The 24,767-nt window shown below is 39.5% G+C and overlaps 1 protein-coding gene across 2 annotated transcripts; it reads right to left on the reverse strand.

Moving 5' to 3' along the window:
* Positions 1-24,767, reverse strand: N4bp2l1 (NEDD4 binding protein 2 like 1). Of its 2 annotated transcripts, XM_023715095.1 has the most exons (5): positions 24,517-24,767; positions 5,215-5,342; positions 4,819-4,907; positions 2,558-2,634; positions 1-1,452 (listed from the first exon to the last, which is right to left on the reverse strand). In XM_023715095.1, exons 1-5 carry the CDS (start codon positions 24,684-24,686, stop codon positions 1,194-1,196), a joined length of 723 nt encoding a protein of 240 aa, XP_023570863.1. In that variant the 5' UTR covers positions 24,687-24,767; the 3' UTR covers positions 1-1,193. The 2 variants fall into 2 exon arrangements, with proteins under 2 accessions (XP_023570863.1, XP_023570864.1); XM_023715096.1 differs by lacking the exons at positions 1-1,452; positions 2,558-2,634 and adding an exon at positions 2,441-2,508.

Consider the following 24,767-nt stretch of genomic DNA (forward strand, 5'->3'; position numbering starts at 1 on the left):
TTTAGGTAAATTTATTGAACAAAAAAATTCAGTGACAAATCCATATAAACTCAATACCATATACAATTTATAATAACCATAAAAGCACCATTATATAAGACACTTAAAATAATTCACAGAACATTAGAAAGAAGCTGTTGGCTAACAATAAATAGAGCATACATCCTGTGCGCTTGTCCATCATGGTCTCATACCAAATCTGATCTTAAATGCTAGGATTTAACTTGGATTCTTCTATTCACTATCGATATTAGACATTCCAGAGTTGTGTAGAAGTTTACTGTCTCAAATGATGTCATGTAACACACTAAGACTGCAGTGTCTTCCAGTAAGCATGGCTGTGCATACTCATCTTTATCCTAGGCTGCTTAATTCCTTGCATTCCCACCAAATATTTTGGCTGCCAAGTAATTACATTTATAGGCATGATTTTAAAAATTGTTCATTTCTCTTACAATTATTTTATGACAGCAAGTTAATTTTATTTATACAATTAAACAACAGACAAAAATTTAATACTGTTTAATAAAGTAAACACAATGCATGACAATGACACTGATTTTCCTAAGTCACTTGTATAGCTATCACAGTTCCACAGACATTTTAACAGTGATAGATCATTAAAATAAAGGAATAACTTCCCAAAGGGTCTCCTTTGAAGGATAGTATTCCCTTATATGTAAACTTTCTAGCCATTTTAAAAGAAAATCAGTATCATTAATGACATATCTCACGTTTTTGGATACATAGATTACCAAGTAGCAATGGCACTACATTTTGTACCTCTTGCCTCTACCCCACCTTTCTCGCTTTCCTGGTAAGAGATGAAACTTTTGAAAAAATAAATGGATTCATAATATGGTACTGAAATTTTTGTATAATATAGACACTTTCATGTGTGAACCTATTTGACTAATTGCTTATGGTCTTGGATTTCAGTTTCAAATGTATTCTCTCCCTAGAGAAAGACTTTAATCAAATCTGCAAAATGCCCAGCATCAGACCACACACACAAGTGCTCTTTAAAAGTTCTTGTTGATGATAATGAATATAGTGACCTCTGCTCAGAAACTTTGGGGTTTAACTATTTACACTGGAATCAGACCTCTGCCAAAATTGAACAAACAATAAATACCAAAAGTTGAAGTAAAAACTTATTTAGGAAAATTCTGAATGGCTGTAAAGATAGGCCTCTAATATCCATGGTGACAGCGGCCCCTTCTGCTAAAAGAGCTCTCATTTGTAAAGCTGCCATGAGCCCTCCGGTTTGGAAACTCTGTGTAGGAATTCCAGTATCTTGCACCATTGGAAGGTGATGCATTATTCCTGTCCTGGTTTCTGTTCATTCTGCTTGGTTTTTCTGCGTGAAGTACACTGTGAAAGGTAACATTATGTTCATACCCTTCTTTCATTCGGTGTATTTTTTCTCTTGGGACCCCATGAGTGTTTCTTCTATATGGAAAATAAACCATAAACATTTAGTTAAAGCAAAAATATCCAAATGTTTTACTTATTGCATTGTATAAACACAACACGCTCTTCCTCAAGATATTACTGGCAAAAGCATATCTTGCTATTCCATTATCTTTCAGGCTGTATTCCTGTTTTTCGTGCTGCCCTGCATGCCTTTAGGCTACCCTGAAACTAGCTTCAAAAATGCTTTGCTTATGGTAATGTCAATTATATGCTTCAAAACATGAAATGACACCATGAGAATTTTAAAGTCACCTATTTGCTTGTTAATGAAATGCATATATCTAGCATCAATTCAAGCTTACCAGTCCCTAAGACTGCTAAGAGATGCTTATTAAAACAATCTTAAACTCTTAACAGACAGAACTATCAACTGAGAATATAGTTAGAAATATGTTTACCAAAGAGTTCAACAATAGAATGGAGTCCATGTCTACAATTTTTTTTTTCATGTTCTACAATTTAACAACCACCTGAGAGATCCTGCCAGGATGATCCACAGACCCTCTTTGGAGACACTATCTGCTTATAATCATAAGATGAACTACCCTTACTCCTAAAAAGTAAATTCTAGTTTCACTGATTAAGGCATTGACATTAACATCAGATAACAGAGACTCACTATCAGAACTCATGCACTCAAAACCAAGTTAATATTATTTGGACATTTATTGCTTTATAAATTAGAAGCAGCATCTAAACCATAAACAAACCACATACTGTTCAGCATTTAAAGATCCTTATTTAGTCTAAATGCAAAAACACCATTGGCATGTGCAGTCTCATGCAGAGGAAAGTGCTTTTAGATGCTCATTAATGAAGAAGCAATTTAGTAAAATGTTAAATGTGCTCTTTTAAAGGACCAAGTTCAAGCTGAGATTTAGCATTTAGCATTATATTAGAAAACTGACCCAAAACTAAAGTCTTCACATTAATAATTGCAAAGTTACCAATTTCCAAGAATTACCATTTCTGGCCTGAAAACTACCAGTCCATTTCCAGCCTGAACAGATTCTTTTGTTCGGTCTGAAATACCTGAAAATAGCAGGATACATAATGAGGAACTAGAAAAACAAAGAAGTACCTTGCTAACTCTTGAACGTTGAATTTCCAGCGAGTGTCAGGTTCTCGGAATATAACTTCATAGTTATTTTCAAGTGCCTGATTTTTCAAAAGTACATAAAACATTGAAGACATAGTACAAATGTTTGGGAATGTTTATGCTGCCATTTAACATTTACTACAAAGTTTTCCTAAAGTTTTTGTTTTACCAGTAATCCAATGTCTTAATTTATTGTAGTGCAGTTAGTTCTTTCTCATACTTAGCCACTCTCAGATTAAAACTGGGGATGTTAACTTTTGGTCAGTTTCATCCAGCATGTAGAAATTGAACATCTTTACAAATTCATTACTGAACTAGTTTACCTCAAATGCAGGTGGAGCAGCAAACTCTGAGTTCTCAAAGTCCTATTATGCTTGTCACAGATTTGTCAAATGCTTTGTTCTAGTCCTCAAGCCTTGATTTAGAAAGTAAGAGCGCCACAGAAACATGGTTTATGAAATAGAAGTGATTTCCATATTTTATGTAATCATCCCTCCAGAAGTAGCACTAGCTGCTATGCAGTAGACTGACTGTATTACACCCAGTTGCCTTGAGTAAGGAAAACAATCACAGTCCTCATACAAACATCCAAATATTATTTGCACCCATAAATTGAATCTGCTTTATCTCACACAACTTTCTATTATTACTTTTGTTTACTGTGTTACAAAATAAGAATGAGAAGAGCTAAGTAAAAAGATTTTCTCATAAATAGATAGGATAAGCAAGTTCTGATGTACTATTATACAGACAATTGATTATAGTTCACGTTGGATCCAAAAAATCAAAATAGCTAGAAGAGGATTTTGAATGTTCTCATCACAAAGAAATGACAAATGTTTGAGGTAATGGACAACCAAAATATCCTGAATTGACCAGCACATTGTAAACATATACTGAAACAATTTTCAGTTAATAACATTTTTTTAATGTTAAGAAATTCCCTCTTTGTTCTTTGGTTAAGCACTTCTAATTAGTGAAGGATCCAAATATATGAAAACATCTATTTCTGAGCCTAATTAATAGCTGCAAGTGGCTAAAAAGGCTGGCCTTGAACTTGCAATGATCCTCCTGCCTCAGCCTCCCAGTACTGGGATTACAGGTGTGTGCTACCACGCCCATCTTATTTGCTTTTTTTTTTTGTAAAGGGGATTGAACTCTGGACCTTGAGCTTGCCAAGCAGGTGCATATGGTGCTGAGCTATCTCCCTGGCCTAGCTAATCCCTAACTCTTGTTTTGAGATGTGCATGAACTCATGCACCTCTTCATGGCCCTCTTCATTTCTCACCCATGGGACATCTCAATCATGAACTGAAATAAACAGAGTTGATGTTTATTCTTTCTTATACTCATCCAAGTCCCATAGTCTGGACCTAAGTACTGTAGAACTGATAAAAGTATTACTAAAGAAGAGCACACCTGTAGGTATGCTACTTTTGCCCAAAATGTAAAAAGAAGCCTAAATATACACTGAGATGAGTCCAGGGTGTGTTATACTCACTTTACAATTACCAGTGGGAATTATTGGTGATACAAGTAGAAGCTGTGTACTTCCTTTCCTACCTTGTGTGCTGGTGGGTGTTTCTCCTTTCTATACCCAACAGAAAATGAAAAGTTATTAAAGAAGACAAAATATGTCTGGAGAAAAAAGGCACCTTAAGTCTTACCTGAACGGGGTTCCATTTCTTTGGGGAACTGAGTTATATGTATATTTCTGTGCTACTACCTTAATAGGATTACAGTGGTAATCCTATTAAGATTACAGTGATAATCTTTAAATTATTTTTAAGTTAAAAGATTCTGTTGCTCTGGAATTCCCAGGTGACAGTGGTACCCAGTGTCATGAGTCCCTGCATCCCAGAGGAAGTTCTGGTATAAACCTGAAACCATGGTTGTGTATCAGTCCAAAATTTCCCTGCAAGTTTCAGTGGAACTCCTCTGTACAGAAAGTAACCAAGACTGGAAAGCAGTTAAGAATGCAGGCCCCCCCAAAAAATAATGCAGACCCACAACTGTTTACAAAGGAGAATTTAAAAATTGTACCTTGAGGTGAGATTAGTATTTTAGCAAATTACACCATTACATAGTAGAGGAACACTAAAATAGTTTCTTCACCTGCTCCCTTCAAGAACTGATAGTAAATATGAAGTCAAGGAAGACCAGGAAAAAAAGGAAAGAACAAATGTTTCAACTTTCTCACAAAATGTCCATAACTGAAAATTCAGAATGATACTTCTTCCTACCATGACTGCATAGGGCTTCATTTCCCAGGCGTGAAGGTTGGTATTATCAATAATAATGGGGGATATGCCATTCCTCATTGCTTTTCTTGCTGCAACACAATTTACATAACAGTGAACAACATGGAATAATCAGAAAAGGGTGAGTGTCATCCATAGTTTGTCATTTTTTTTTTATAGTGTGTCATTACACAATTTTAAAATGCCACCTTTTTGGAACCCATTATCAATAATTTTTTTCCCCAAGACTCTAAAGAGATTATGTGATGGAATTCTGCTGGGGGGAGGGAATGGTAGAACTTTTAATTAAGCTCATTCCATAAAAGTTACTTATTCTGAAGCAGCTAAAATCTATTTGCACAACAGGGTTTCCAAGGATTTTGGAAAGGAATTCATCACCTCTTTTCTGGTTCCATTCATGAGCTTCCTCCAAGAAGTCAGGATTGAACTCATAGGTACCATCTTCCCTGGCGAAAAAATCATCCGTGCTGAAAATCATGGCCATGGGAAAGTCATGCTGCAGTTGTCTGAAAGTGGAGAAATGAAAAAATGATTTTTAAGTTACATTTATAGTCGGGGTAGAAATGATTTCCTTCCACTTCTAACATTTACCAGTTTATAATTCTGAGACCATCAGGTTTTGAGTTGTTAAGCCTCAATTTTAAAAAGAAATGTTTATTATGTCTGAAAGGCATTGCTCTCAACAGGAGGCAGAAGAGAGCAGGGAAATGGCTGTGTGTGTTGTCAGCCCTTAAAACTGAGAGCCTGCTGGTCTGCCACTGGCTTCTGCAGCAAACAAGGCTGACTGAAGATAAAACTCTGAGACCATGTTGCGGGTGTGGTGTCTGTCTTTCCTGCTGGACACCCCAGGACCATTCCTTTCCAAGATACAGTGCCCTCTGGACACCTGCCCCCGGGTACCATGCCCCATGCTGCAGCCCTTCCCTTGGCCCCTAAACTCTTACCTGTCCTGGGACCCATTTCCGTGGAGCTCTGTTCTCTGTAAAGACCCATCTGAGAAACTAGTTCTTGCTGAAGTATGAAATGTGGGCAAAGATGATGTGTGATGTGTGTGTAACATATTTTACATTTTAACAGTAACCTAGACCAAATGGAAAAAAGCACAAGAGAAAGAAAGAAGTGAACCCAGTATTCCCAGTGCCTTTCTAGGAAAAGGAAAAACCATGTAGGTATCTCCTTTAAAGGAACAAATCATAAAAGAGGTTTTAAGTCTCTATAAAAAAAGACCTCAAAGAAATGAGACAAAGAATTAAGATGAGTTATATACATGTACCAACTCCCACAGTGCATATAATCCTTGCATACTGTAAATATATATTGATAATTTCTTTTAAAAGGGAAGACTTCCCATTTGAAATCCTTACAGCATCTGGTATAAGGTGGGGATTATGCCAGGAGTGCCAGGGGTGGTTGCTTCACTTCCTTTCCTCATCCATGAGAGGTGGTGCCAATGAATGGTAACAGAAGAGATGCCTAGCACAGCACCAGATACTAGCACAGCTAGCCTACACTCCTGCTCTTGGCCGCTCAATCCAGCTTCTACATGGATCCAACTGGCAACTGAAAATATATGACCAGATGGCCAGGGTCAGCATAGGACTATACTTACAACTTAGAGGGGAAAAGGGTTAGAGAATGGCAAAGGTAAGAAATGCAGTGAGGAAGCACAAAAATTTAACTCTCTTCCCTCCCCACCTTGTTCTTTTCCATTGAGAAGAAAGATCCTAATCCAGAAGAAACCTGGAGACACAAGTCACGAGAGATTTTCTGCCAGAGCCGGGTTCAGTTCTGGTCTCTTGCACTACCTATTGAGGTGCTCTTGTCTCTCTAACCTTGTTTTTCTAAAATGCAGATGACAATCCCTCCCTGACAAACAGGGCTGCTAAGACTCAGATGGTTCAAGGTATAGGAAAACATAAAAGGTAAGGCACTTTACAGATATAAATTACTGTTGTTTTGTTAATAATAACAAGCCACATTTACCCAACACTTACAGTTAATATTCCATGGTAATAAATTGCATGAAAGTGTGTATGTGAAATAAGCTTTAGAGCAATGCATTGGAGGGAGATGAAAGAACAAAATTGCCTTCATTTTTGAAAATGAATAAATTCACATTCCAGAAACTAAACAAACCTCTGCCAAAATCTTTCAGAAGGCATGACAGAAAGAGCTAAAAAAAATAAATCAAACACACTTCCTTTTTAATGGAAAACCAAAGGACATGGAATGTTGCTTTAAAGAGTAACCTGATAGTCTGTCTTGATACCCTTAGGAGCAAATGTAGGTCATGAGATAATATATTCTATTACCCAAAGTCTATTAGTTAATTAGCCCACCTATTAAATATTTATCGAGCACTTAACATAGCCAAGTATTACGTGAAGTGTTAAAGCACAAAAATAAAGTACTGTAGACATCTCTAAGAATTCACAGCCTTGCCAGGGCCCCACATAGCATGGCACAGTGGCGAAAGCTGTGGGGCAAGGCGCTCAGAGAACTCCAGGGCAGGAACAGGTTCTGATGAGGAAAGCACTGCCAAGGCGGCAACACCGCAGGAGAAATTTTGCCTCTTGTGGGACACGTTAAGAGAACCGGGAGGTAAGAAAAGGAAGAAGCAAATGTTTTTGACTTGTTAGGAATGAGACTTCAGGGGAAAACAGGAACAGAGTCATGAAGGGCTAAAAGTGGCAAAGCATATTTGAAACACTGGTTTCCATTCTAAGTGCCACAAATTTAAAGGGAAATTTGGCAAGCTGCAAGAAGTCCAGAGAAGGGTGACTAGTTAAACATAAGGACCACAGAACATGAAATGGTGTCAAAGAAACAAAGATCATGAAAGAAATGTGGGGTATTTGTAAGATGAAAACAAATAATAAAAATGATTCCTGATGGCTACCCTCAAACATTGGTAAGTCTGTTTGTGTACCAGAGGGAAACATCCTTTTTTGTTGTTGGTACCAGGGCCTCACTCTTGCCAGTGAACTTGTCCTGGAGTCAGCATTTTGACAAAGATCATTGGGCAGTTCTGGTGGTCTTGTCTGGAGTCAACCACACGGCTACAGTCATAGGACAAGTTAAGGAGGACAGAAAGGTGTAGCCAGGCCTCGTGACCTCTTTGGTGGTGCTGACCCCGGCCTCCTCACAGCACAGGAGAGCAGAATGGTATGAGGGGGTGCTGCTACACTCTGCACTTTATCTCCACAGCCAAGCACTGTCCTGGCCTTGCGGAAATGTCTTGATGGAAGTGGAGCAAAGATGTGGCAACTTTTATTTGACCACAGATACAGAATCCAGTATGTAAGAGGAAAAATAGAAAGATTGAAGGAAAGAGTCTTATAGTTTCCATAATAAATAGCTATTATTTGACCTTATCAATATTCAAACTAAAAGCTTCAGTCATAAATCTAAACCTTAACCTCCAATACAAGCAAATATTATAAAGACACCTTAGAAAAAATGTAAGGGAAGTAGTAGCTGCATGTGCAGGTACATATACAGTGGGTCCTCGAGTTACAACCCACCTTACATACAAACACTTTGAATTCCAATGAGAATTTTAGTTTTAAAAACCAAAGTCTAGTGTTATGACCCAAATGCTGGCCACTTGTGCTTCCAGATGGTCTGAGATACAGAGTTAACTGAAGGAGTACTGGAAGGAACACTACAACATCCTGTCCTGTACAGGGTTCATTGAGAAATACTGGGCCATTATCTCTAACAGCACTGAGATCTTCCTGTATACAGGAGAGACTTTGAAAGCTGTGTGGAGGAGCCTGAGCCTTCAGTGGACAGCCTGCATTACAACCTGCCTGCAGGAACGAATCCAGTTTGTAAGTCAAGGGTCCACTGTATTTTACTAGGCTTCCCCCCAAGTATGTACATTTCATATTCATGAACATAGTAACGTTGTAAAATTATTTCTGACAATAGTAATTCAGTCTAAATAATGGAAGCTATGTTCAGAGGTGAAATAATAGTGTATAATTTTTTTTCGTAGCTTATTGTAACAAACAACTATGGAAACTGATTCCAATATTTTTGTGTATGTGGTCCACATTTGATATTCCTTCTAAATCTAGTTTCATTTGTTTTCCTATTAAGTCCATACTTAAGGGTTTATTTTCAGAGTTGAATTTTTCTTTTCATATATATCTCTTTATCTTTTCTTTTCCTCTTTATGGCTTATACTCCAGCCTAGAAGTTAATACTCTCTATGTTCCCCTTAAAAATAGATATCCAACCATACTTTATTCCTCTCTAGAAAACAGAAATAAAACATAAACCTGCTGGGGGTTTTTTGTTTTTGTTTTTTTTAATGCAGAACCGGGAATTGAACTCAGGTCCTTGCGCTTGCCAGGGAAGCGCTTATTCCCCAGCCCTGCTGTTCTTTTTTTCATTAAAGATTTTACTATAGGGTAAAAGTTAAATTATTTAACACCATATGGGGCAAGACCTCTTTCTCATCACTTGCTAAGACAGACCCAACTGCCAGCTTCACAGACTCCTAACAAGCAGGCAGGTACAAACAAGAATGTTTTCACCTTTAGAGCTCTAATGCATTTCTTTCTTTTGTGGGTCCATATAATGTTCTGAGTGAACACCCTTTGGGGTTTATCTTCATCTAAATGTTAAATTAGCACCAGAAGCCATAATTCCATCTTGAAAAATACAGGACAATAAAATTTCCTCTAGCTAAATATAGAATTGATTAAATGGATAATCCAAAGATTCTCAGGGGCTGGGGAAATGGCTCAGTAGAATAAGTGCTTGCCTGGCAAGCTCAGGGTCCTGAGTTCAATCCCCAGTACTGCAAATAATAATAATAATAATAATAATAATAATAATAATAAATAAATAAAATAAAGAATCTCCAATTTAAATGGAAACAATAAATACCATTCCATCAGCTTTGGAAGTGATGAGGATAACGCCCCAGCTTTAGCTTTCTGTATGGTGGTCAGGAGCCTCATGCATTATGGAAATTGAAAGAATGAAAATAAAGGGAAAAAACAGACAGTTACTTCTACATATCCTTCATTTACCCCAGTTTCCTAGGTTCATTTAAAATCACTGTGAGAGGAACTCAGGTACTATCCTAGGTCTCTTATCATTTTTTCTGTAATTATTTAATAATAAAGATTCATATAGATATTATTTAGTTACTGGCTCATTCACTGAGAAAGTTCAACATTCCTATTTAATTTTGACTTAACTAGGGAAGTTTTCAAATATCTAAAGGTAGGTAAGATAATCAGTACTCACATAGCATGACCTAACTTCAGAAATTATCGGGGCTGGGGAGATAGCTCAGTAGGATAAGCGCTTGCTTGGCAAGTGCAAGAGCCTGAGTTCAATCCCCAGTTCCACAAAAAAAAAAAGGGAGAAATTATCATGAGGTGGCCAGTCTTCTTTCATCTACTTCATATTTCAATTCATCAGAATTTCTTGTCGGTCTCATTAACATTTTCCTAAAGTTTATTTGAATGAGGAATCAAGACTCACATGTTATAAATGAGCATCTTGACCCTTAACTCTTGTGTATCCTACAGTTTTCTTCCTCCTTTTAGTTTCTGTCTGAATCCCTCCTGCCCCCACCAACATAACCTTTTGATTAGAAAATGTTGAAATCTATACAAATGAGTTGAAAAACAGCACAATAAACACTGGTTAGTTAACCTTTACTTTTTGTCACCAGACATTAATATTTTGCTTCATTATTTTGCCTCTCAACAGAAGTATTTTTGAGCAAACATGAAAATAAGTTGCAGACATACATTTTGTTCCTAAATTCTTTATTAGTTTTCTCCCAAGAATAAGAACATTCTCCTATATAACCAGAACAGTGTTATCATATCTAAAACTTTAATTCATAAAATCATTAGATTTTTTTAAATTTTTTACATTTCCCTGATGGTTCCCAAAATGCTTTGCATAGGTTTCAGATAGTATGTTTGGGGCTGGGAAGATAGCTCAGTGGAACAAGTGTTTGCCTGGCAAGCACAAGGTCCTGAGTTTGATCCCTGGTACCACAAAAAAAAAAGTTTGGTTACTAGGTCTGCTTGTGTATTTTATTTTATATTATTTTTTAATGTGTTTAGTGCAGGGACTACAGGGTCTCATTTTACAGATTGGACTTGTGGTGATCCTCCTGTTTTCAGTCTCCCAAGTGCTGGGATTACAGGCATACGCCACCACACTCAGTCTCAAATCTGTGTCTCAGCACACCCCAGGGGTAGGTCCTGCATGGCAGGCTGAGAATCAAACACCTGTCCCTGCATCTGCCTAAGCAGGTGCTTTAATCCGCTGAGCTATTTGGCCAGCCCTCAGCTTGTGTCTTTTAACCTAGAACTGTCCTCAGTTCCTGTAGGTCCCTTGTTTCAAGTGTCTGGATTAGCTGGTTTGAGAAGCCCCATTATGGGTCTGTCTCATATTTTCCTTATTAGTACATCCAGCTTAAACATTTTTAGAAGGGAAAGAGGAAAGGACAGAGGTGACATTTGTGAACCTCTGCCTGCACATGATTCCATCAGGCTAAGTTTGAGTACTGGGCTAAATAGTAGCATCGGCCAGATCTCCACTTGGAAGTGCCCCACTCTCTCTGTAATAGTAATGTGTGGGTGTGAAACTGACATCACAGAATCACCCAGTTCCTCAGCAACTGCCCCTCAACCATTCTATTTATTATCCTGATCCCTACCTGAATCAATTATTACATCAAGAATTGCATGAGTTTGATATTCTCATTCTCTAATCCCTTCTATATTATTAGATGGCTTACAGTAAGTAGCTTTCTTTCCTCTTCTCCTTTTTATAATCTTAGCCATTGCAATCCTTCATGATGCCCAAATTCTTTCAGATTTGGCCAGCTTTTCAAACTAAATTCTGTATTGATGGCTGTGCACATTTGAAGATGATTGTTTTTTCCTTTCCAATTAGCAAAGAAACACATATTTACTGTGTAAAATGTTGAAATGCAAAAGTGCAGAAAAGGAGGATTCCTACATTACTCCAATGAAAAATAACTATTGTTAGTAATAGTTTGGTCTTCTTCCTAGGACAGAGATATTTATGTATCTTCCATATTTTATTTCACATTTTGTCTTGCACTAAAAACAGGAACATAATGTAGAGCATAACACAGTTTTACAAAAAAATTTTCATACCAAGTTATTTCCTACCTCATGAAATATTCCTCTATATTTTTTAATGGCATGGCAACTTATTCATATGGATATACTAGTTTGCCCAATGCTCTACCGATAAATTTAATTTGTCCCATATTTATTAACAAAACACTAATCTTTTTCTTATGTGTGTTGGTCATTTACGTATTCTTTTGTGAACTACATTTTCATGACCTTTTTTCTTTTTTCTTTTTTTTTTTTTTGCGGAACCGAGGATCGAACTCAGATCCTTGCGTTTGCCAGTCAAGCGCTTATCCTACTGAGCCATCTCCCAGCCCCCATGACCTTTTTTCTGATATAGCATTTTATTGAAAGGTTTATCTTTCTTTCTAAATGTCAAGTTCTTAGCATTTACCAATTTTTATTTTGTTTATACTCTCTAACTATACAGTCTATTTTTTAAAACTTTTGTCTACTTATACATTCATCTTTTATTTTGACGTTATACTTTTGATGGTACATTTAGAACATCTTTTTCAACCCCAAATTATGTAAATATATCTGTGTTCTATTACATTTTCCTCTCTACATCTAAAACTTGGTGTATATCAGCAACGTTGTCTTTGATTCCTCTCATGATTAGCTAAGGTTGGTTGCTCTAACAAGTTTTCTTTTCCTTTCAAGAGTGCTAATAGCTGATCAAAGGGCTTGTTGTGTATTATCTCTCTTTAGCCTTTATAACAATTTCATGCGATAATATTTTCTCTGGCTTATAGATAAAGAAACTAGCACTTTATGAGCATAAATAACTGGCTGAGGTTTACACAGCTTGGATGTGGTGCTGATGGACTTTTACCCCAAGTCTGTATAGCCAGAGCATGTGGAGGTTAGGCACTCTGCAAGCGCTGGTAGACCTCACAAAGTCCTTGGAGTTGTCTGTCTCCACCCAGTAGCAACGTAAAGAGAGCCAGAGTCTACCGTCTACCGTAGCTGCAAGCCGCCATTCTGAAGGAGGCCCTGTGCTACTGCAGCTCCAACCCTGCTTCCATATTCCACAGAACAGGAAGAGGCAAGTGAGTCTTAAAAAGTGAGTTTTATAGTTGAGCACGCTGTCACACCTCAAAATATAGAACTCCTAAAGAAGATAGGGAATTAATTAATAGCTTTTGCAACTGTGTTAGTATGACATGTCTAGGTACTGAATTTTTTTTATCACTTCCGAGTCTTTGTGTGTGTGTGTGGGGGGGGGGATTTCTGAGTCTTGAACTAAGAAATATTTGTAATTGTTGCGTCGTTATGTTTATTCTGATTATGTTGACTCATACTTAACCACAATAATACTTTTCATTTTATGCTTTATGGTTCTGCGCATCCCTGTCTCTCATGAACATTAAAGTGCCAACATTTTAGAAACTTTTAAAAAATATGTATCTCATTTAGCTCATTTTTTTTAACGTATTTAGTACAGGGTGTTTAGTACAGGGTCTCACTACACAGCTCAGACTCGTAGTGATTCTCCTGTTTTCAGCCTCCCAAGCGCTGGGATTACAGGTGAGTGCCACCACGCCCAGTCTCAATCACTATCTCAACGCACCCCAGGGGCAGAGCCCAGCACAGCATGCTGGGGATGGAACCCAGGTCCCTGTGTCTGCCTAAGCAAGCACTTTAACCCACTGAGCTACCTGGATGGTCCTTTTTTCTCTTATTGAAACAGAGTCTCACTATGCAGTTCAGGCTGGCCTTGAGCTCACTTTGTAGCCCATGCTGGCCTCAAACCAGCAATGATTCTCCTGCCTCAGCCTCATAGGGGCTGGGATTACAGATATGCACCACCACACCTGGCTTCATTTAGCTCATTTTAAATTTTTACTTCTTAGTCAACTCCCTTCATATTTCAGGCTCCTTTTTTTCCTTCAGTATTGAAAGGAGGAATATACAATATAAATGTACGTTTTTAAATATAAAGAAGAACAAAGAAGGGCCAGCCAAATAGCTCAGCAGATTAAAGTGCCTGCAAGCAGGCCCACTGGCCTAGGGTTTGATCCTTGGGGCCTGCTGTGCTGGTTCCACCCCCAGGGCACATTGAAACAGCAATTGAGACTAGGAGTGTAATCCCAGCTCTTAGGAGGCTGTAAATACGCGGATCACTATGAGTCTGATATAGTAGTGAGACCCAGAACAACCTGTAGACCCTTCCCTAATATACAAATAAAACGAAGAAGGAGGAGGAGGACGAGGAGGAGGAGGACGGGAGGGGGTAGAGGGAGGAGGGGGAGGGGGAAGAGGGAAAAGGATAGAGGGAAGACGGAGGAGGATGGAGGGAAGAGGGAGGAAGATGGAGGGAGGATGGAGGAGGATGGAGGGAGGAGGGAGGATAGAGGGAGGGGGAGGAGGAGAAGGAAGAAGAAGAAGGAGAAGAAGAAGGCAAAAGAAATACACCTGTGTACTTACCACCTGGAGCTGATAATCATTAACATTTTCTCATATTTATTTTGATTTATTTTGCTGTCTTAAAATTCATTCAACTAGGCACCTTAACTCTGGTATTCCCAATACCTTTGTATGCTTCACTTCCCCCTTTTCACACCACTGATCATTTCCCAAGCTAGCATATATGATTCCCTTATATTTTACATTCATTTCCCTACCTCTGGCATACAAGGTCCACATAGACAGGATCTGTGTTTTATTCATCGATGATTCCCAAGTACCTAGAACACTGCCTGGAACATAGTAGACACTCAAATATTTATTCAATGAAAAAATGAAATATTACACATTTTAGATTTATTCATACTGCTACATACAGACAGTTCATTCCTTTTCACTGTACATAGTACTCCATTATCAGCAAAATAAACATACCTAACATTTATTAAGTGCTTATTTTGTGCCATGCACTATTTTAATGGCTTCACATTTCTCATGTAAGGCTCAAAGAGTCCTGAGAGATAAGGACTGTTATTAATCCCCATGTTACAGATCAATGAGTAGGGCAGCTGGAATAAAAGCCACGTTTCTGGTCCCAGAGCCCCAAACCACTATGCTTGAGTGCTATGAAATAAACAAACCATGTTTATTTATGGCTTTCTCTAGTGGTCATTAGCTTTGCAGTTCTCACTCATGCATAGGTTTCAGTGAGCTGTACTGTGCTGTCTTGTGGGCACATGTGGGTGACTCCTGGGGTGTATACCTCCAGTGGAGAAGCTACAGAGGCCTTTGTTCTTTGAGACAACACAGCAGAGAACATGCTACCTAAAATTTCTGTCTTTCCTTCAGAAAGTTGTTTTTCCTTCAGAATGCACGTTCCATGAAGGCAGGGATTTTTTTCTTTTGTCTGTTGCTCTATTCTAAGCATCCAGAAAAAAATGTCAGGCACATGGGAGCTAATAAATATTTGGTGAATGTATGACTGGTTCATGAATATAATGCTCTCCTAGATAATTATACAAACTTTTTATCAGGCCCTAAACCATGTGAGAATTTCTCATCTATGGATAATGAGAATTTTACCCAAACCCTCGATTTATTGCCTAAATGAAGCTGGGAGGGAAGATCTTAGACCCTGGTACTTCCTGTGAGTGCAATTAGAATCTTTCCAGAGGACTTTACAATGGCAGTGGGACTACATTCTTCATCATATCCTTAAAACATGGAAGAACCTCAAAAGATCCTAGCAATGCAATGGTAGGTCAACAGAATCCTTAGAAACTGAAAAGTAGATGGAAGTTCATTGGTCCAAGAGCATCCCTGGTGAGGCAAGACCCAGCAGCCTGAGAACAGGGAAGAGCCCTAGCTGTACCATATAGATAGTTTCCTCCCCCAGGCTATTGTAACCTGACCTTTCCAGTGCTGTAAGCCACCATTCCAAGGCTGAGCCCTGCCCCTAGAAGGACCAACCACACACACTTCCAGCCCTGTATCACCAAGCCATAAAAGCGGAAGGTCTCCAGTAACACAGTTTGTCCTTCTGCTCACTCTTGCCTTTTACCCTTCATGCCTCTGAACTAGGGCTTGTTTATGAGATCTGAAACAGAGTCCTTCTTGTTATCTTTCCATTTATTTACATGGTCCCACTTTATTCTAACAAATCGTGTTGGTCTCCTGCACATGGGCAGCACTGTTCTGCAAAATCTAGCAACAGTTCAGATTTCCCGTGTGTGTGTGTGTGTGTGTGTGTGTGTGTGTGTGTGTGTGTTGGTTAATTCAGTAATATTCAGAATTGAGGAGGGATCCAGCACCCCTGCCTCAGTACTTTGATTTAGCTTTTGTCTCCCGAAATAGCAAATGAGTTACACATAGCAGAAGACTGGCCATCCAGGAAAAGTCCATCTTGGGGTCTCTTTTGACTGATTCAAGAAGACAGCAGCTGCATCTGACCTTAATTTTGTAATATTCCTTTAGTATAAGTGTCAGTTAAAGGAACTGGCACAGCAAACATTTTCAAATGTAAAACAATAACTTTCTGTGCATCTAATTAAACTTTATCATGAGTGGCTCTATTCTTAAGTCCCTTAACTATTCTCCACATACCATTCATTCTTTTATTATTATGTGCTTAATCTCCTTTTTGTTTCATGGGTTTCTCAAGAGCCATGCTGAAGTCTAAGCTCCTACATCTTAGAAGCTTCTGGTATTGCATCTCATTAGCAAATCCATTCATCAACTCTTTAGTCAATGTTACTATATGCCAACGTTTCTTTTAGGAGGTGGACAGAATAAAGCATCTGATCTCAAGAAACTTACATCTTATCTTCTAAATCTTACACATTTGCAAAATAAATGAACATGTACCGAAAAGAGAGTCAAGATATAGGACAAAGATTGCTGAAGAAGTGTTACTTTAGACAAAATAGAAAGCTTCTCTCAGACTGCATTCTTCATCATATCCTTAAAATATAGGAGAAGAATCTCAAAAGATCCTAGCAATGCAATGATAGGTCAGCAGAATCCTTAGAAACTGAAAAGTAGATGGAGGTGCACTGATCCAAGAGCATCCCTGGTGAGGCAAGAGCACCATCAGATATATGAGCCCCTGATGCTAATATACTCATCTATAAAAGAAAATGACCTCTGCATGTCATGGCATTATGCAACCCAGTGTCTATAAAGTACCAGACATAGAGTCAATACTCTGTAACCATATCGTAGCTTTTTGCTCCATTTTCCCTTCCCCTTCCCCAGATTCTTACCTTGATAAAAACAGCCTTCTCCCCAGGCCATATACATGTTCCGATAGACAGCCTTATGAAGGAACAATTAGAAATTAGACTAATTTGTCTTTATCATACTATTTACTCAATCCCATAGAGCCTGGTATCTTTAAGTCACTTAGAATGATTAAAAAAAACATTTCTTATTGGACTAATCTAGAGTCTGGATGGCCCCAAGAAGGTGCCATTAGATATTTTACTGACAGGCTAAGAAGGAATCAACTTGAGTAATAAATATTCTATTATGTGAGCAGATTTAGGCCCTTGGGAGTTGGGAGTTAATAACACTCTCCAACATGTCATAATTAGAATAAATATTTAAAATCTAAATCTCACTTCCCTCTGCCCATTTATAATATATAAACAAAAAGCCAAGGACCAGCCAGATAGCTCAGCAGATTAAAGCGCCCACTTAAGCAGGCAAGTAGGACCAGGGTTTGATCCCAGGCATGCTGTTGGCCCCACCCCAAGGCACCCTGAGATAGTGACTGGGACTAGGCATGGTGGTGTGCACCTGTAATCCCAGCGCTTGGGAGGCTGAAAACAGGAGGATCACTACAAGTCTGATGTGTGTAGTGAGACCCTGTAGACCCTATACTAAATACATTTTAAAAATAAAAAAAAAAAAATCCCTTAGTAATATTTCAATAAGGAAAAAACTGGTATTGGTATTGGTATTAACAAATAATAAAAAGTAGCTTCCTTACCCTGAGAGGTGAAATCCAGGTTAATTTAGCCCCATAAGTCCTTTCCTTCCTCCCCCCATAAATCTGTGTTGTTTTCATTACAGAACAGATCAAAACCAACCTCATTACACTTTCACCTGGTCACTCCTACTAGCCTCTTTCTTTCATGTAGAAGACACAACTCTGAATTAGAAATAAGATCAAGAAATTGATCAAGAGCTTCATGTCTTGGGCTTGACCTAGGTGAACTCAAGGGAGCTGCTTACATATCTCTTGAGCTTTTACTACAAAAATATCCTTCCTCCTTTATCTTTTCATCTTCTACCTGCTCTCAGATTTTGGTCCACACCTGTGGTACTATGTGGCCACAAGTCAGCAGGGTCTTCTTCCACTGTCCCAAAAGCTTCAGGAACATGGTGATTGTGTCTCCTCGGTAGTTAACACTTCCTGTCAAGCCTTTCTAGTAAGTGACTACAAACACAATATAGTCCTATTGTTTATAAAATGCATGTAGCATTTCAAGTCCTTACTCATCCTGTCTTCCAGAGAGACAGAAAACACTGGACTCATGTTAAGGAAATCATGAAAATTTTAAAATCTAGTAGTCATTTTCTAAGTTAAATGTCTAGAAATTTGAGTCTGATGCTCTATTTTAATACCAACAGACTTGGAGCAGTGCAGACTTTCTGTTTTGAACTTTTTCTTATTATGAGCAGGAACCCTAGCCGTAAGAACAAAAACACTATGGTGCAGAACACTGGCAAGCAGAGCATATGCAGAGGTCAAACTATGCACCATTTAGTCGCCAAACTGGTCCCGTCTACAATGCTTCCTCTACCCCACTTTTTACTCAGCTATAACATACTTTTCTCCCCATCTCTGTCTTATCATTGTATCACATTAGAAAAGTATCCTTCTACTTCTTTAGAAATCTCTGGTATTGAGGAATAACCAAATGGTATTTCACATGATGGGAAACTGTTAACTAGAAATGGGAATGAGAAAAAAAAAAAGACAGTTGTCAGAAGCATCCTTGCAGCTGGACTGAATCCACATTACAAATCATTTGTGATAATGCCAAAAAGAATTAGAACATTGCAAAGATGTACCATGTACTAGAACATGGATCCTAGACTTGGCTTTGATTGATGTGTAAAAATCAAAATAGGAAGCTGACATGAGGATGATGATTTTTAATTTTTCAAATAAATTTATTTTAAAAAGAAATAACCCTTTATTATTGCCATTTCAAAACAGCATTTTAGTGGTATTTTAGTCAGACATAAAATAATGACGTTCTGACACATGCTACAACATGGACAGACTTGAAAACATTAAGCTAAGTGAAATAAGCCAAAGAAAAAGGAGAAAAGCTGTCTTGACACACTGCATGAGGCACTTAAAAAAGGCAAATGCATAGAGGCAGTAAATAGCTTAGAGATTGTCATGAGGGAGGAAGAATAGTGATTTGTTGCTTAATGGCACAGAGCTTCCATTGGGAGGTGATAAAAATCTTGAAATAGACAGCAATGAGGGCTTCACAATATCATGAATACAATTATTAACACTGATTTTTACACTTAAAAAGGTGAAAATGCCCAGACAGGAAGACATATGAACACATGCACACACAGAGTGAAAAGCACAGATGCTCACCCACATACGCTTTCACTGAAGCAGAAGAAAAGGTATAGATCCAGCTTACCATATCAATAGTTCGGGATCATTTTGTGAAAGTGAAAGGCTTTTGCTGTTGAATTCTTATTTCTACCTAATCCTCTGTCCAATTAATGTTATGATATAACCCAGGATTACCTACCCCGACACTAACTGCTACAAACCTTCCCAGTCAAGGCCAGGAGAACAACCACGCTTTCCCATCTCCAACTCCTTTCTTCTGTTGCCATTCCTCTCCGCTGTTCAGTCACATCCTACTCTCCTTCGAGGCCAGCACAAGGACCAATTCCTAGTGCAGCAGCAGACTCTCAGGGCCTAACTAGCCTTAACCCTCCTCACTGATTTTCATGGCCTTGAACTCTATCAGAGTAGCCTTTACTTACCCACAGAAGAGTACTGAATACTGTTTTCCACTCGTTAGTCTTGTGTAAGCACCTTCTCTTAGCCTTACTTGGTATCTGCCTTATAAAGCAGATGCTCACAGTTTTGCAAGTACTCAATGAACATTGTTATTGTTGATTAATGATTAGCAGTGAATATCTGGTACTTGGCATACCCACTCCACAGTGCTTAATCTATACATCTAATCACAGGGGCTATGTTTACTATAATAAACATCCTCAAAATAAAATAAAATATTAGCTTCATTTTAATAAAAAAAGCTGAAGTACTAAAGAATCCAGTGACCTGTTAGTTCAGATGCTAGTTTAAATAAGATAAAATTTATGTCACTAAAAATCTGTCTCTTCAAGAATAAAAAAGCTTCCTAGTTTATGCCCAATTGAGAATCTAAGAAAGCCTCTTTATGTGGAAAATGACACATTTAGTTATGTAATAAAAGCTGTATCATGCAACCTCTAGATCTAACGAAGTCATTAAAAAAGCTTTTTTACTTAATAGTGTCTTAATTTTGGCCTTTAAAAATTAGATATAATATGTACATATTTATACATAGTCTTTCTATAGAAAATTGGAAAATAAATCTGGAGGTAAAAAACTAATCCACTAGCTAAAGTTAACAACTATCAAAAGATGTTACGGGGGGAGATGACTCAGTAAAACAAGCGCTTGCCTGGCAAGCACAAGGGCCTGAGTTCAATCCCCGATTCCACAAAAAAAAAAAAAAAAAAAAATCAAATATGTTTAGGGGGCCTGCCCCTTAGCTCAGTTCTTTAAGTGGCTGCTTCAACAAAGCAGTCAGGCTCAGGTTGCTGTGGTTCAATCCCCACAACTCCAGCCAGCCAAACCTGCCCTGAAGGCATTCGGAGCAAAAAAAAAAAAAAAAAAAAAAAAAAAAATGTTGACCTTTTCATACATTTTCCTATGGCTATCAATTTCTCTTTTGACAGAAAATGTGTGTGTGCATGTGTGTGTCTTTGCAAGTTTTTAACTTAAAGGAACATAATTTACAGATCAAATATACATCTATGTTTCCAATAATGACTATATGACATAAGCCAATCCTCTGTGAACATTTAAGTTGTCCCACACTTTTTTATTACACAAAAAACTTCTGTGATGAACATTCCTCTGTCTTCACACACTTGTCCAATTATTTTCTTAAGTTGAACTCCTGGAAGTAGATCTTACAGGTCAATGGTAAGAACCTATTTTTTTTTGTGAAAAATAATAATTTATATATGTGATATATATTCTTTTTAGATTATAAAATATTACATAATCAAGTACTTTAAGATAGGGGTTTTTTTGTTTGTTTGTTTTGCTTTGTTGGGGTTTTTTTGGTGGAACCAGGGATTGAACTCAGGCCCTTGTGCTTGCCAGGCAAGTGCTTATTCCACTGAGCCATCTCCCCAGCCCCGATAAGAACCTATTTTAAAAAACAGTGTTTGAATAAAATAAAAGTGATAAAATAGATTTAGGGGCATACTGATTTTTTACTACTCTGATGTGTTTAAAATATTTAAATCAGATAAAACTCCAACTATCTTTTTAAAATATCCAAAGAATTTAAATAGATGTTTTCTATATCTTAGTCACATGGAACTATGAAAATATACAGGGGAAAAGCATAGAAATCTAACATTGATTTGGAAGACAAGACATATCCTAATTTCAAGAAAAGATTTTTATTAGTTGTTTAATCAAATGAAAAAGGTTAAGCAGAAAAAGATGAGCCCACATTTGTAGAAACTGATTCTCTCCAATTTTTAAAGAAAATATCTTTATTATTCTGATTTAAGAAATACATATTCATTATAGAAAATTTAGAGAACACAGAGATAAAATGTAAATTTCCCAGAATCCAACAAACATAAGATAACCTTATAGTCTTGCTATTATCTATACAAGTGTATTTAAAGACAAGGGGCCATTCTCCTCCTCTCCACCCTGCCACACAAAAAATGGGGACAAATGGTGAGGGCCATGCCTTGGCATCCTCACCATTTCATCCTCACTGTGGGCCTCCTGTGTTGCTGAAATGTGGCCCGTTTCCTTGCATACTTCCAGACTGTGACATAATGTAAATGTACAGCCCACTCCAAAGCATGCCAAGGTTCCTCTGCCCCAGGAGCCACCAATGCCCAGCATGACAGGAGAGCTCAAAGTCAATTTCAGTTGCCTTCTTCATTTCAGTCAGGTTTCTCTCTAGTGACACTCAAGATGGATTCCAGATGACCAAAAAATTAAATAGTAACACCTCTTAAAATTTATACAGCACTTCCAAGTTTTTTTAAAATGTGTCTTCTCTACACATTTGACCTTTACAACAGCCTTATAAGGAAGGCCAAGTAGATATTCCATTGGACAAAAGAGGAAACTGAGGCATAGGGTTGAACAACATAGCTTGTGAGAGGCAGAGCTAAGGCCTAAGTGGACAACAAAGTCAAAGCTCTTTATCCAGCTATTATTACACAGCTAGTTTAAGGTCTTAACAACTGGAAATTAAAAACCAGAAGGATCGTGAATAAATCCTTTCACCTAATCACCTCTTAGTAGTCCCATACAAGGAACTGAGGCCTACAGAAGGGCCTCATGGGATTGCACCAAGTCGCCAGCTAGTGAGTGACAAAGGACAGTAGATCTAAAGGCATAATCTTCAAAGTTCCAGGCCAGTACTCAGAGATGTTCTTTAATAAGCTGGTCTTCTGCTTAGTCAAATGTCAACCAGGAATGGAAATCCTAAAAGTTTAAAACAGAGACAGAAAGGACCTTAAAGACCACACCACCCATTTTACATATGAGGAAATGTGAGGTCCAAAACGCTTACATTCGGCTCCATCATCATGTTACTGGCCAAAACCAAACCTGGCCAAAATTATTTATTTTCTTCTTTGACACTCTGTGACACTTTGGACCATAAAGAGAAAGTGAAATTAAATAGGATTTGACATCCACAAGACACTTGGTTGGTGACAGATGTACCCACCATGGCCATGTCACAAAATAATCATGTAATTCTGAGTCTTAAGGCACCCCCTCCCCCACTGCCATTGTTTGCTTTTTCCAGGAACCAGACAGGACACCCACTGGAAACTGTGTCTCAGAAAAGGGTCCCACAGTCCTCCAAAAGTCTCCCATCCTTTTAATTTGCAAGTGTGTTTGTTTTTGGCTAAAAGCTTCTACTCCACAAATTAGCCAGAATCCTAATTAAAATTGGAACTGAGTGTCACCCAGGCTCAGTTCCCTCATATCCAAACAGCTCAGACACTCATCCTAAAGCCCTTGTTTGGGCCACAGGGACATCTGCACTTGACTGTGGGCTACCTCAGTTCTTCAACAATTCCATCACCCTGTGGCTAGCCTTTTTTATCCAGTGGCATGGAAAGCTCTAGAAGGGCAAGGGACCACTTTCCATGATTCTATTGTGCTAGGCAAAGTATATGACAGCATAAGATTCACTCCTTACCTTTAAGAAACTTACAGAAGGATAAACAAAGCCATGTGCAAAGCTAATCACAGTCACAGAGCTGTAAACAGGAGGCCAAAGAGCCTGGAAGAGGAGCATGTACTGGCGGATGAGGCGGCCACCAGGTAAGGGTAAGGTAACAGTCGAGTTCTAAAAGGCTAGTAGAATCAGTCAGGCAAAGGGAGGCGGAAGGCAAGCCAGGCAGGCGGGCCAGCATCAGCCCCGGCCGGGAGAAACAGCTGGATTTACAGAAGATAAACAGTTCAACGTTACTGGAACGTCAAGTACAAGGCAGTGAGTGCTGGGAGTTCAGGCTGGTGCAGTGGGCCTAGCAAGGTGCAAGCAAGTGACAAACCCGCATAATTCTCACCAACCTGGTACCGGGAGAGTTTATTACGCAATTCCCAAGTAAACGAATGTGGGCGCCCATGGTGAGGCTGTCAGTGACGGTCGGTGGTGGCACCAGCCCCCTCCCCGGTATACCTGTGCGCCTTTGCAGCTGCCAAAGCAAACTCAGGCTGCCTGAATCCAAGCAGATTTTCAAGGCGGGCCGCAAGCCCCGGGCCACAGCCACTGCAGCCTCAACCCCAGTCCCCAGAACCCTCTCGTGCATTCGCTTCGGTAAAAACGCCTGTTGACGCACTGTGGCGGCTGCCTGCGCTCTAGCTGCCGCCCGGCGGTTTTCTCTGCAGTCGCCAGCGGGTTTTCCCGAAGAAGAGTCCCTGCCGGCCTCCCCGACTCGGGGCTGGGGAGGCTGGGGACTGCGAAGGCTGCCTGGGCCCAGCTGGCACCAGGCCGGGCACGCCACGGGGAAGGGCCGGTGCCCTCGGGGGCTTGCGCAAGGCGCAGTGCCGAAATCCGTCCTCCCGGGGAAGCGCAGCGGAAACGAGAAGAGCGCCCTCCTCTCCGAGGGCAGCTGGGGGCGCCTGGGGCGGCGGCGGTCCCCAGGGGCGGCGATCGTACTCTGGGCGCAGCCAGGCTCCAGCCGGCCGGGCCGGGGCTGGGGCAGGCGCCTGGGGTTGGGGCACCCAGCTCGGGCAGGAGCGCGCTCGGTCGGGGCACGCAGTGGCCCCGGGCTCGCGCGCTGGTGCCCAGGCCGCGGTCATTACCTGGCCAGTGTGGTTTTCCCCGAGCCCGGGAGGCCTCGCAGGAGGTAGAGGTGTTTCCTAAAGCTGTGGCGGCGCAGAGGTGTCCCCCGCGGGGGCGGCCGAGAAGGCGGCTGCTGCGGCTGCTGTCGGAGGCTCAGCCTCCCAAAGGATTCGAGGAAACTGTCCTCCATGGGGAGGGGGCTGGCTGTGAAGACCCTGGGTTCCCTTTCCTGAAGTCACGATCTTGGCCAAAGCTGTTGTTTTTGTGACTC

Source organism: Octodon degus, unplaced genomic scaffold, assembly GCF_000260255.1.
Source record: "Octodon degus isolate 3935 unplaced genomic scaffold, OctDeg1.0 scaffold00038, whole genome shotgun sequence".
NCBI classification, from domain to species: Eukaryota; Metazoa; Chordata; class Mammalia; order Rodentia; family Octodontidae; genus Octodon; species Octodon degus.

Bases quoted from the DNA above. Each gene is read 5' to 3' on its own strand.
- N4bp2l1 (XM_023715095.1), bottom strand. From the start codon at position 24,686: ATGGAGGACAGTTTCCTCGAATCCTTTGGGAGGCTGAGCCTCCGACAG. The intron at 4,908-5,214 runs GTGATGAATTCC...ATTGTGTTGCAG, and splicing joins TGAATGGAACCAGAAAAGAG to CAAGAAAAGCAATGAGGAAT. The intron at 2,635-4,818 runs GTAGGAAGAAGT...TTGAAAAATCAG, and splicing joins TGAAGCCCTATGCAGTCATG to GCACTTGAAAATAACTATGA.